Source organism: Podarcis vaucheri (assembly GCF_965113315.1).
Source record: "Podarcis vaucheri genome assembly, chromosome: 12".
In the NCBI taxonomy this organism is placed as follows: Eukaryota; Metazoa; Chordata; class Lepidosauria; order Squamata; family Lacertidae; genus Podarcis; species Podarcis vaucheri.
The window spans coordinates 61146741-61160190 of NC_138750.1; the positions used below are offsets into that span (position 1 = coordinate 61146741).

Here is a 13450-nt window from a genome sequence, read left to right on the forward strand (position 1 = left end):
TTTCTACATAGACAAATCTCTTGTTAATTAGTGTGCGATAACGCCGAGTGGATGTTCTGTCTGAGGCCTCAAAATGCTGGACCTCATGCCCATGAAGTACAGGAAGTTTCAACTACAGCAGAATCTTGCCGACAAGCCTTGGGCCATGCACATATCAATGAGGCTCTGAAGGGAACTATGGAATGCACAGGATATGGCCATTACCATTCCCTTTGGCACTGCTGAAGATGATTACTGATCCTGGGATGTTGAGAGCTAAGGACAGTCAACTCTCCCCCTATGAGTGTGTCCATGCCCAAAGTTGCACTCTAGGGAAAGGTTAACTGGTACCTTCTCATTAAGCATTCTGCATACTGGACTGATTTGCACATGTTCAGAGATATACATGGTGCTGAGTATGGGTTTAGAGGTGGGCTTGCAAGCTAAATTTCCCACAGAAGGCACGGCTGAACAAAATGGATTTGGACTGACTGAATCAATCTAGCATGGCCTCCATTAACCCAGAACTCTCCAGATGTTTTGGGCTACACCTCCTATGGCTGACTGGGACTGGTGGGAGCTGTACCCCCAAAACCTCTGGAGGGCATCAGGTTGCTGAAGGCTGATCTACAATTGCACACAATTTCGCAAACCCATTAAAAAACACCACCACCAAACTGTTGCTATGAAGGAGAGTGACATTCACACTGGAAGATGCAGCGCAGCTGAAGCAAAGCAAGGGTGCTAATTTAAAACAACACTGATACATCCCTGCCGCAAACCAGGAATCAGCCCCCTATTAAGTGGCAGCTGAACGGAGGCTCCCTGCTGCTCACGTGGAGGAGATGAAAGCCTGCCTGCTTCCGGTCCCCTTCCCTCCGTTCACGCTGGCAGATGTGCCTCCTCTTTGGTGTTATCATGACAAACTACCTGCTTTGGAACTGTGGCAAGATTTCTCTAGCTGCTTAATCTGAGGCAACGCTCTCTTCCTTGCTTGGTTTGTGAGCCTGACACTTAGCCTCTGAAGCCTGGCCAAAAGTTGCCTTTCAAGATGCCAAAGAAACATTTGCACCTATTAATCTCATCCTCCCCTCCTAAGAGCTCAGAGTGGTGTTCACGGGGCTCTGCTCATCTTTTTGGTTTTCTCAGCTGCACCTGAGATAGGTCAGGCAAGGAGTCAGCCACTGGATTGGAGACTGAAGAGCAAATAGTCCTATTTGCTTTGGGCAGAAGGACCCAGAACTTTCACCTGCCAACCTCAGCCAGTTTTTCAGACTCCACTGAGTCACGGAACAGAGCCCAAAGACAAACTAAGAACTGGAGGCAGGTGCCTTGGGTGGTGCAGGGTGGCTGGAAACTGATCTAGGAGACATCCATGCCATTTTGCAGCACATGACTTCCCCCAAAGAATTCTGGGGACTGTAGTTTGCTGCCTGCTTTTTCTCAAAGGGAGTTTACTATTCATTTAGAAGCAGGTAGAGTTAGGTTTGATCCCATGTCTGAGTTTTTGCACCTCAAGTTTAAACTGGTTAAGGGTTAAATCCAGGACTATGTTGGCACCACAGCATACGCCTTCCCTCAAGTTCAGCAACTCACATAGCACAAGCACAGCCTGTTCCTCCTCCAGCTGTTCCACGACTAAATTAGGGAGACTCAAATATATGCAAAGTGTCTTCTTGCCTGGGACAGTGATGCAAATTTGTTGTGTCGAATGCCAGGGTGTTTGCTGGTGATGGGAACTGTGCCCACACAGACTGATTTTGACTGTGGTCTAAACATCAGTCAGAAGACCACCCACCTATCACACTTAAGAATACCAGCCTAGCTGGGGTCCAACCATGGACTTCTGTGTTAGATGGTCACTTTGTGCTTTGCCCAATGTCCTTTGGAGTCAGGTTTGATCAGCTACAAGGAGAAGAAAACCCACACTTCCCCAAATTGTATCCTCCCCAACTGTGAAAGAGAAAATGATTAGAGGACACCAAGTGGCAATCCCTTTGACTGGATCAATCTTCTCTCACCCCCTCTCCCCACTGGCTTCTGAAGGGGCCCTGTGAAAAAACCTAGTTTCTAGCCAGGGTCCAAAAGAAGGGTAAGGTGTTAAGTGTACACCCACATACACACACACACACACACACACACACGCACGCACACATGCATAAGATCCCATGGGGAAGAGAGACAGCTCAGAGGTAGAGCAGATCCCCAGAGCGGCTGTGGCAACCCAGTCAGATGGGTGGGGTACAAATAAAAAAATTACTATTAAATTATTATTGCATGTAAAAGGTCTCCAGTTCAATCCCAGGTTTCAGCAGAAATGGCTGGGAGAGGCCCCTGGAGAGCAGCTGCAAGTCAGTGTGGACCGTACTGAGCTAGGTGGGCCCATGGTGTGACTCAGTGGAAGGCACATTCCTATGTTCGCCATGCGCCAGCACACAGGGCATCCTGAGCCTTAGATCCCACCCAGCTTTGGCATGGGGGCTGTTGGGAATCGCTGGGGTGGGGAGTCCCATCTTTCATCTTAGCGCCCCGTCTGTACAGTGGGCGTAGCAGCCGCCTACTTTCTACTGAGTAACTGCTGCTTTGAGCGGGCCTTAAAAAGAAAAAGAGAGTAAATGAAAATGAATTCTAATGCTGATCAGTTGGTGGTGGGAGAGGACCCTTGCAAAGGCTTAATTGCCACTGTGGCAAATGGCAGCTTTCGCTGTGCAATGCAGCAGCATCCATTTAGTCAAGGAGGAAGGCATTTGCTGCTTGAGCCAGCCCTCCAGATCAAATTTCAGAAGGAAGAGTGGCTTCTGAATGAGTATACCATTTACACTCTCTCTCGAGCACGCATAGACAAACTTGTTTGGGACTACAATTCCCATCATCCCTGACCACTGGTCCTGTTAGCTAGGGATCATGAGAGTTGTAGTCCCAAAGCATCTGGAGGGCTGAGTTTGCCTATGTCTGCTCTTGAATGTGAATGAGCTTTCAAACAGGGCACTGGGAAATGAGTGGAGGCCTGTGGAGATGTAAAAACTTCTGCTAAACTCTTGTGCCTTGAGCAAACAAGCCAGCAGTGTGCCGGCTCAGCTTGGCACAACCAGGAAGAGAGAATCACAGAATTGCAGAGTTGGAAGGGACCCCAAGGGGCATCTAGTCCAAACCCCACCCCCACAATGCAGGAATAATATTGCATTGTATTAGCTTGGGAAGCCTCTGTGCTGCCTGCTTTAAGGACAAAGGAAAATGCCTTTGTACAGTGAGGTTCAGTAGACCCACATTTCAGAGGCCTTGACCTTAATTATCTATCCAATACTACCAACAAAGTGTAGGAACTCATTTAAACCCAAGATTTGCCCAAGAATTACAATCAAGAGAAATCAGGAAGAATTTGAAACTACTAGAAGTTTTTTTTAATCCATGACAAGAACATTTCCACCAAGCGAGAGAGACAGGTGTGAGGTTAGCACACAAGCTTTATTAGTAGTTTATTCAGCAAAGAGGTATAGGATCAGTATACAGGATTGCATACAAGACTTTAGAGACATGAGTTGACTTAGGAAATATTTCTAGAAGCTTCCTATAATTATTGCAGGCAACCGAGCAACAAATCACGAGGGCCTGTTTTTAAAATAAAGAAACAGGCCTGGAGATTTGAGAAGTGCACTTGGGCGTGTTCTATTAATTACCGGAACATATGCAGAAAGGCAGAGGAACGAAAAAGCCCAGGGTCAAGCACTCAGATTTTCTCAGTCCAACATATATGTGACATTACTAAACAGAAGCACATAAAAATCTTTGTTCCTCAGCGGAATCACCCAACCACCCACCAGTGGTGAAACTCATGCACTGCAATCTATGCCGAAGTATCGGCTTTACCCGAGCAAATTTGGCAAACTTAAAAGAGGAGAGAGAAACTGAAATATGAAGCACAGAAACTGAATATAAAACAAGCACAAAAAGAAAGGAAGGATGGTAGGTGGAAACATGGAGAAAGAAGAAACTGAAGGAGTTTCTCTTTGGTCCAGTTAAGAAGTGAGTAGAATGGCTTGTGATGGAGTCACCAGTCTAGCTGCTTGATGTTTGCAGGAATGGTTGTCCCAGTTACCCTCAGGCCTCGTGGTTGGCCACGACAGGTGCCAATCCTGCTTTGGCGAAAAACCTGGACTGCCTGCTTTGGCAAAACGTGTTTGTTAGGCCAACACATCATTGGCTAAAAAGACAGAGCTGAAAAAATGCTTATGGTTTATTTGGAAGGTCTTTAAAAGTATTTGTAGGGGCTTAGGTTGCAGACGTTCCCTTATTATGAGTCCAGGCACATCCTTCCTGCATCGAGGGAAGGAGAAAGCTTGCATGGCCCTAACCCTTGAACTACTCTAATGGGCCTCCTCCAGTCAGCAGCTCCCAAAAGGAGGCCCAGGGAGCCACTCAACTGGAGCGGCAAGTGTCTTCCTGCAGCCCCAAGTCTCCATTTTCACCTCAAGTTCCATTTGCTCCAAGTGCATTTTCTTTCACACTTCGCTGGAAATGTTTCTTTTTGCCAAGGGGAAAATCGAAAGTCACAGTATCCAAGAGTTTTGTAAGTGCCCGCAAGTAAGTGCCTGTAAGTCTCTGCTTGCCAGCCACAAAGCCAGATTTTCACTCTAGGGCCCAAAATCCTTAGGACAGATTCATCATTATTAACCATTTGGGAGAGTGAAATGAGTGAAGATGAGAGAGGCCTCCTTGGGCGTGATCCCTGCCTGTTTCCTGACTCCCAAATGCCACCTCCTCTACCAAATCCACAGAACCAAAAGAGCTACATTAATTCAGCTTTTAGCACCTCCTGAATACAGAGGCCAGATTCTCCCACCCCACCCCAATCTACAGAGGATGCTACAGGTATACCAAGAGGACAAGCTGGATGATCCAGTGGGACCCCATGGAGTTCTATGGGAGAGACCATCTTACAGGTAAGGGGAAAGACGCTATTGCAAAGGGCCTCAGCATGCAGACACTCCCTAAGGCAAGGCTAACAAAGAGCAGCGAGTGTTTGGATGCTCGGAACGAGCTGGCACCGTGGAATAGCTAGCTTCCAACTAATGAGGCTGCGAGTGAATGTCAGGTCAAAGCAACACACTCCCGTTTCCTTAAACAAACTAAGCAAGGAAGATGAAAGGCCCCTTCATTCCAACATGCTTCCCCTCTTTATGGGATATTCTCTTGGAAAAGTTCAAAGGCAAGCCTCTTTGGGATGCACGCCCAGAGCATGCAGGGATCACACCAGGTCCTAAGCTGTGCTGCACGAGGTACGGGTGGTTGGAGATCTTCTGGGGACTTCAATTAGCAGTGCAAGGATGTTAAATTGGAACGAAATGAAGGGGGAATGTGGGGTGGGCTGCACTGGGCCACCTGTGAAGGGAAGAGCCTTGCTTGGCTGGTCCATCATCATCATCAGTCACACAACTAGCCTATCCCAGTGGGCTATACCCAGGCAAACATCCCTATTGCACTCTTCTAAGACGACTCACCCAGCAACAGCCACCAAGGCAATGAAGGGAATGCTCCTATAAGGCATGACAATGAACAGAGAACCATATGGGGTTGAGTGCAACCAACTGGGAATTGCACATGGGAGGTGCTGCTGCTGCTGCTTGCAGACCTCCCCACTAGGCAGTTGGCTTGCCACTGTGAGAACAGAAAGCTGGATTTGCATGGGCCGTGTATATCTGTACACACACAAATAAAACCTGTTGGGTCAAGGGCAACATTGTCAGCCCAGCCAAGAGAAAGACTCTCAGTCGGCCAGAGGTGCAGGCTGGAATTCGCCCCATCTTGAAACAGCATCTTAGCTACAACTGGAAGCCTTGGGCAAAGTCACTCGCTCTTCTAAAGCCAGCAACGGCAGCCACTATCCTCCTTTCCCAGAGCTCTCAAAATGTTGTCTACCAAAGCAATGCACCTCTTGCACAGAAACTCTGAACCTTTCTGGCCCTCTGCATATGGTTATTTGTGAGTTGGGTGTTGGCAATATGCTTTCTATTTCAAACAGAGTCTCTGCTATGCTCACTCCGTTTCCATGCTTACTCTATTTCATGCATCTCTAATAAAGACACGAGCCGGTTTGGGGCCTGGGTATTCTTCAGCATCCAAATACATGCAGGGGCATCACAGCTGGGCTCAACAGTCCTCAGGAATGTATACATCAATTTTTAAGTAGCAGATAAGGCAGCAAGAACATAAGTCAGCTATGCTTAAGGAAAGTTTTATCCGTCTGCTAGCCTGGAGGCATAAAGGGAGCCCAAATTTAGGCCTTGATGTGAATTTTGTTACCGTTCTCTCCATGCACAGGGGCCAATTTATATCCGAGAGGGGACAGCCAGGGAGATTGCAAGTGACAAGCTAAACCTACAGACAGATCAGGAGGAGTTCAAAGAGACAACAGCTCCTTCCCACTCTGGCTGCGGCCTTGTCAGATAATTATTTCATTAGCGGTTTTGACATGTCTGATGTCTGGCTCTGTGGCGCTCGCTCCATCGTCCCCTCCCCTCCTGTCAGTCTATTCCTACCTTGGTTTTCTGACAGGGAAGGCAAACAAGAATTTGCATCCGAGCAAAGTCTTAGCACAAAGGTAAGACTTCAACACGCATTAAACTTTCATGAAAGCAGAACCCGTCTGCCGGCTCCGAGTTTGATGTGAACAGCAGAACGCGATCAAGGTTACTCTGCTCCAAGAGTAGATGCGCGACAGCTCCACTCTTGAAAAAATTATTTAGCGATGTTTATTTCTTCTGTGCTTTTTAAAGGTCTCATCAAATGCCCTTTTTTTTTTTTTTGCATAATTCCTGTTCAAAGTCATTTTAAAAGAAGGGGGAGGGAGGAACCCTGCTGATTTCAAATCAAAGGAAGTTTTTTTGGGGGGGACACCAAACAATAAAATCAAGTTCCTTATATGGAAAGGCACCAGGGAACTTGGGAGGAGGGGGATGATGGAGGTGGAGCAAGTGAAGGGCAAAGAAATGCGGCTGTCAATCTAAGCTAAAGACCCCAAGCCCTGCAACACTGTGGATGAGCTCTGGAAGGCAAGCCCTGCTGGTTGTAAGAAGAAAATAAAATAAATGCAGACAGGGGTGGGGGCTTCAGAGGGGTGGCAAAAGGAAAAAGAACTGATGGTTACATTTAAAGAATGTGAAATCATAAAAAGAGAAAATCAAAGTTAATAAAGTGCCCTTTCAACAGCTGCCACGCACCACCTGCGCTTACAACAAAGGAAGGTCTCAATGAGAGCTGCTGCGCAGAGACAGGGAGAAGGAGGAGGGGAGGAGGAGGAAGAAGAAGAAGAGGAGGAGGAGGAGCAGAGTGGCGCTGGCAAGGGGCAGGACAGCAGCCGATCTACACCCCGCGTTGTTTCTTCAGCCCCATAGAACTCCAGGTAGGTAAAAGAAGAGCTCTGCAAAATGCGGAGGGTGTTTTGGTGGTGGCATTTTTGTAATTTTTTTAAAAAGAAGTGTAAGTATCGGGAAGAAAAGCACGCACTGGTCTCCTGTTGGTAGCAGCGCCCGGGGTCTAGGCTTCTAGGAAGGAAAAAGAAATATAGAAGGGGGAGGGGGAGGAACGTGATGGGGGAGAAGGAAAATACGGGGAGGAGGGGCAATAAAAGCATTAAGTCATTAGTAAACATGAACATTAATGCAGTAAACTGCACATCAAGCAACATACTACTGAGAGCAGCCAGACTGGAGACAAGCAGGGAAGCTCTCTTTTGCAAGAGAGAGACAGAGAGAGAAAGAAAGAGAGAGTCATGCTTGTTGTGCGGAAAGGAAGCAGCCAGTCAACAGTACGAAACATGCAGCAGGAAGTTGGGAGCCCCTCTCTGGTCATGTCACAGGGCAGGGCAGGGGAAGATTCCTAAAAATACTGCGGGGAATTGATGTGTTTGGGTATGGCTCTGTCTATGCATTAAGGCTGCAGACCCTGCGACCTTGAGCAGAAACGTTTGCCTTTGAAGGGAGCCTGGGTTTGCAAGGGAGCTATGCAGCTAACAGGACCTTGCTAGGATGGAAAGAGCAGCACTCTTCATAGAATCGTAGAATTGGAAAGTACGCTCAGGGTCATCTAGTACAACCCCCTGGAATAGCAGGAATATGCAGCTGTCCCGTACGGGGATCAAACCTGCAAGCTTGGCATTATCAGCGCCATTGTTCTGGCCAACTGAGCTATCCATGTCAAGCAAAAATAAGAAATAAAAAAATCAGGCCTGACTGAATATGTAGCACCCGTTCACTGATTTCAATGGGTCTTGTGCTGGAACAGTCAGCATCTAGTCTTCACCCCCCACTCAACCCCCGCCCACTGCTTCACGTGCACAAAGGAAACCGAGGCAGCAGCACTTTCAAGGGACCCAGAAACACAAGCGATGCCCAGCATTTTCCGAGTCTCAGGACATTTGATCGTCTTGTGTTCTGGAGCTGCCTGATGAACCTGGATGTTTGCAGCTAAGAAACCTGGTCCTTCCCACCACCAGCTCGCAAGACAACGTGCCGGGAATCATTCCTGAAGGCCACATAAGACAACAGATTGGAAGAGTGTCGCTACAGAAATGTCACAACTCAACACACACACACAGTCCACAGCTGGCATGTGCCACAGGGGGCTGGAGCTCCTCTTGCCCTTCCTAGACTGGGTTTCTTCCACTGAGCCTGAACGCCATGCTGCAAACACACCCTCAGACACGCTGCACTCCTCACACTGTAGGGGGTTGGAGTAGATGGTCATCAGGGTCCCTTCCAACTCCATTAGTCTATGATTCTTCTACCATAATGCATGGTAAATGTAAAGGGACCCCTGACCATTAGGTCCAGTCGTGACAGACTCTGGGGTTGCGGCGCCCATCTCGCTTTATTGGCCGAGGGAGCTGGCATACAGCTTCTAGGTCATGTGGCCAGCAGGACTAAGCCGCTTCTGGCGAACCAGAGCAGCGCATGGAAACGCGGTTTACCTTCCCACCAGAGCAGTACCTATTTATCTACTTGCACTTTGAGGTGCTTTCGAACTGATAGGTTGGCAGGAGCAGGGACCGAGCAACAGGAGCTCACCCCGTTGCGGGGATTCGAACCGCCGACCTTCTGATCGGCAAGTCCTAGGCTCTGTGGTTTAACCCACAGCACCACCCGCGTCCCTCATAATGCATGGTACTGCATACCAAAAGGGGTTAAAAACTGTGTTTTTAAAATGGGCTTTCTGCAATTCTAGAAGACAGCTGTATTTGTCAACTTGGTGCCTGCCAGAGGTTCGGGGATTCCAGCTCCTACCATCCCTGACCATTGGGCATGTTGGCTAGGACTAATGGGAACTTGGAATCCAGCAACATTTGGAGATGCCCAGCTTGGAAAGCCTGATTTAAGACATGATCCTGCCATCACAAAGAGGCATTGACACCCAGGTGACTTGACCTATTCTATTTCTCCATAAGCCACCTATTTTGGGCCTTGAGACAATTTACGCAGCTAGACAACCATGCAGCCTATAGTTACTCATGATTCCTGTGTGGGTAGTCTCAAATTCATCACTTCTGACATGAGGTCAACTGCAAACATCTGTCTCCCTCCCCTCATTTCTGCTGTAGACTAACACAGACAGCAGATACGACTGCAGAAAGAGGAGCCACGCCCATACCATCTTCTGAACTATCTTGGTCCCTTAAGATGCCCCAGGCAGATATTTGCCTCAAGAAAATATCTCCCTTTTCACTATTCACCTCCAACCTCTGCAGCCATTCCCTCCAATCTGCAGAGAATGATTTATGTAGCGCATGCCAAGCCATTGTAAGGCTGCAAAAGCAAGCCAGCAGGCTGCCAGGGTTTTAAAAATATTTACTCAAAGCCAAAGAAAAGCTGTATTTTCCTTATTTTTACTCTTAAGCGCCTGCGCATCTTTCTCTGCAGCCTTGAAAGCTCTACAATCACCTCTCCTAAAATTAGGATGGCGCCAACAATCTGTTCTTTTAGGCACCTCCTTAAGATGTTTTCATTCAAGGCAAGCTTTTCCAAGGTAGCATTGTTAGATACTGCCACCTTGCTAGCTCTGCAGATAGATTTAATGTGTTTTAATTTTTGTTTCTTTTTCTTTTTGTGTGTTTTGAAATGGTGGGTATTGTGTAAACCGTTAAAATAAGCAAACTGTAAATTAATATCTCTCCTTGCCTGAACTTCTCAATGAGTAGGTCTTTGCCCTGCTGTGCAAGGCGGGAAAGGAATCCAGAGCTTGTGTGGGGGGGGTCTTCTATCAACACCACGCACAACGCATCCAGGACCTCTCACTGTGCTTGGAACAATGCAGCTTTGCAAGACTGAGATGCCAGCACCCATCATCAGTAGGTACATGGGACACCATAAGCAGCCCTCTCCCAACACACACACAGACACACAGACAAAATGTGAGGATAATGATTTATAGCCGCACCTAAATGCTCCTAAAGAAATGAAACAAGGAAGCACAAGCTCATCTAGGCTGTAAATCAGGGATTGGAAATCTGTGGTCCTCCAGATGTTCCTACACTACAGCTTCCATCATCTCTGATCACTGGGTCAAGCTGGCTAGGGATGATGGGAACTAGAGTCCAACAGCATCTCTGGAAGGCCACAGGTTGCCCATCTACTGCTGGAGATGGGCAGGGGGCACACGGGAAGTGCCAGTGTGGGGGACGCTCTTTAGACTGGGGTGGGGTGGAGAGAAGGCTTTTAAGCAGCTGGGTGCATGAATTCTATGGGCAGAACAAGGGCAGCAGCTGCTAAACAAATTCAAGCCAGGGGATGGGCAGTTTGCACCAGCCGGACCTTCATCCTTGCATTTATCGCCAGTACAGCTTTACCCTTCTTATTCCTGCCTGTAGAGGAGTTCAATGTGATCGGAAGTGGGTCACTAACCCAACCCCTCAATGTACTCCTCGGTCCGGTCAGATACTTTGGGCTCTTACTTGGCTTTGAGACCAGCTCAGGAACTGTTCATATAAGCGAGTGCAAAAGAATTCCATGAAAAGGTTGACGGTGTGGAAAACTGGGGAAACAGAGGAAAGCCACAGAGACTACAAGGATTTCATCACGATTTCTTATTACAAGTCTGTGAAGTCAAGAGATATGAATGCATTACAGAGGGAAGTTACTATTCTGGGTAGCCGATAGTGGAAAGTTCATAGGCAACAATGATCCTCAGGGTTCACCGTTTCTGCAAGTAATGTATCAGGCGGGCATGAAGTAGATGGTCTTCCCCTAGTAGGCCACTAGCCAACTTTCCAATGGGCAATCTAGTGCAGCCTTCCCCAGCCCGATGGCCTCCTGATAGGAAGGTGAGAGATGCCCTACAGCTGGAACAAGCCAATGGCCCACCTAGTCCAGAATCCTGTTCTCACAGTGACCATCCAGACGCCTACAGGAAGCCCTCAAGGAGGAATCAGGCTCTCCTCACTTGCAAATCCCAGCTACGGCTATTCAGAGACACACTGCCTCTGACACTGGAGGTAGAAACGTAAGCCGTAGAATCAGAGAATTGTAGAGTTAGAAGGGACCCCAAGGGACATCTAGTCCAACCCCCTGCAATGCTAGCAGCCATTGTTAGCCTTTTCCTCCATGCCCCTCTCTGCCTTTGAAGTCATCTAGTTGGTGTCCACTACTAGTTGGTGTAAGAGGTAGCCAATATGCCCTTGAGACATTGCTGGGCTACAATGCTTATCAGCTCCAGCCAGCATCACTAGATAGTCCTTGACCTGAACCCGCAAGATACTTGAGTTCTGAAGCAGGAGTGCAACACCTGGAATAAAGTGGGCCTGATTTTGTCTTTTAAACAGCTGCTTTTTTATTTTTAGAGCTGGATTGCACTACATATATTGAAAGAATGGTGCTCTGTTTTAACTGTCTTGTGTGACCCACATTGGCAGGGCTCTACCCTGAGAGGCAGCATAGATACGTTGGAATAAATCAATCCTTAAAATAAATAATGGAAAAAAGAACCACTAGACAAGCCAAAATGTTAAAGAGGGCATGGATGTGCACGCTGCCTGCATACCCATCTTCCAGATCACAAGCAGATTTAAGAGTCCATAATCACACCCAGGTGAACAGCAGCTGCTGTTTCTAAGGGAGGGCCTTCCTTGCACACTAGAGAGGCACTCTCCCCATTTGCAGTGGGGTGGGGGCGGAGATGGAAGTGACTCAACAGCACCGAAGCAATCCTGAGTTCAGCCTGAGTTTCATTTTAAAAGCATCCTTCTTAATGGGACACTAGAAGCCAGCTTGAACCCAACACCACTCAGCGATCGGAGGCAGTGAGGGCCCACGAGATGCCTCCTGGAAACATCTTCATGCTCAATGGCATTTTCTAAACTGATTTACAAAAGTTGTTCTGAAGCAGGAGAGCGGTTTGGTGGGAGGGGAAGAGGAAGAACTTCCTGGACTGTGGGACTACTACGAGGGTCAGAAAAGTCTTTCACAAAACGCTAGCAACAGGACAAGACAAACACAACATTTTGCAGAAAAGGGAAAAGGTTACATCAAGTAATGAGCTCCTGGAAAGATATAATCCTGTGTTTAAAAAAACACAAAAAGCCCTAATCTTAGGTCCCTGGGCAATGACTAGGAGGGAAGACCTCAAACCTAAAAGAGAGAGACCCCCTTCACTGACTACTAAACAAAAGCACAAAAAGTGAAGCTGTAAGTGAACTTTTTAATATAACTAATGAATAAGGTATTATAAGTCACTCACTTCCAAAGATAGCAGCTGCAGGTTTCAGGGAAAAATAAGGCTTGAGATTGTGTATAATTGGACTCTTGTATGCCGCTACAGTCTTGGAGATATGGCTCAGCATATAGATCAATTTAGATTATTGTGTCTGAAAAGGCTACTGCAGCATTAATGCATTAACTGCCACTGCCCTCCGGGACTCATGCAGAAAGCATTGCTTCTTTTAGAAAGAATGCCACCGAAGACTGCTAAAGCATTTGGCAACATCAGGACTCACCTAGATTATATTGATAACAACTTTTGAACTGTGCAGGGGGTGTGACATATTCACTGCTGCGTGTATGGGGGCAACATTAACCTCTATGGAGAATTTGGTTCATGTACCTTACAGTTCCAGAAATGTTTTAATCCTTGGAATATAATCTAGGTTCCCCTTAGATGTTTGATGCCGCCATACATTTTTGTGAGATACCTGTTCGTATTAAATGTTGCCTTGTGTACTGTTCAGCAGCTATGGCTAAGAGACTGGGGTTTTTTTGGATAGGAGGGAAGAAGCCCACGTGGTTCCAATATTTCCCTTACATCATCATGGGATGGACAAATACAGGCCATTGAAATCTTACCCTTCCTGGTGCCTTCTATTCCATGGTCGCCATTCTCGACCACAGCAGCTGGTCCAGTCGCTGACGTGCCTAAAAAGACAGAGACAGTCTCATCAACTGGGAGGAATCTCACTGCCTTCATTTTCACTCTTCACGGGGTTTTAACA

General features: G+C 47.4%; 1 protein-coding gene and 1 long non-coding RNA gene across 16 annotated transcripts in view; one reads left to right on the forward strand and one right to left on the reverse strand.

The window, feature by feature from the left end:
- LOC309514805 (uncharacterized protein) overlaps positions 1 to 13450 on the reverse strand; it is a 214980-nt gene that overhangs the window by 125437 nt on the left and 76093 nt on the right. For all 15 annotated transcript variants that reach the window (XM_082192105.1, XM_082192104.1, XM_082192111.1 and 12 more), the window contains exon 4: positions 13305 to 13373. In XM_082192105.1, coding sequence (XP_082048231.1) covers positions 13305 to 13373 — 69 coding nt within the window. The remainder of the gene's footprint in view (positions 1 to 13304; positions 13374 to 13450) is intronic.
- LOC309515150 overlaps positions 1 to 13450 on the forward strand; it is a 227725-nt gene that overhangs the window by 42925 nt on the left and 171350 nt on the right. The window lies entirely within an intron of this gene.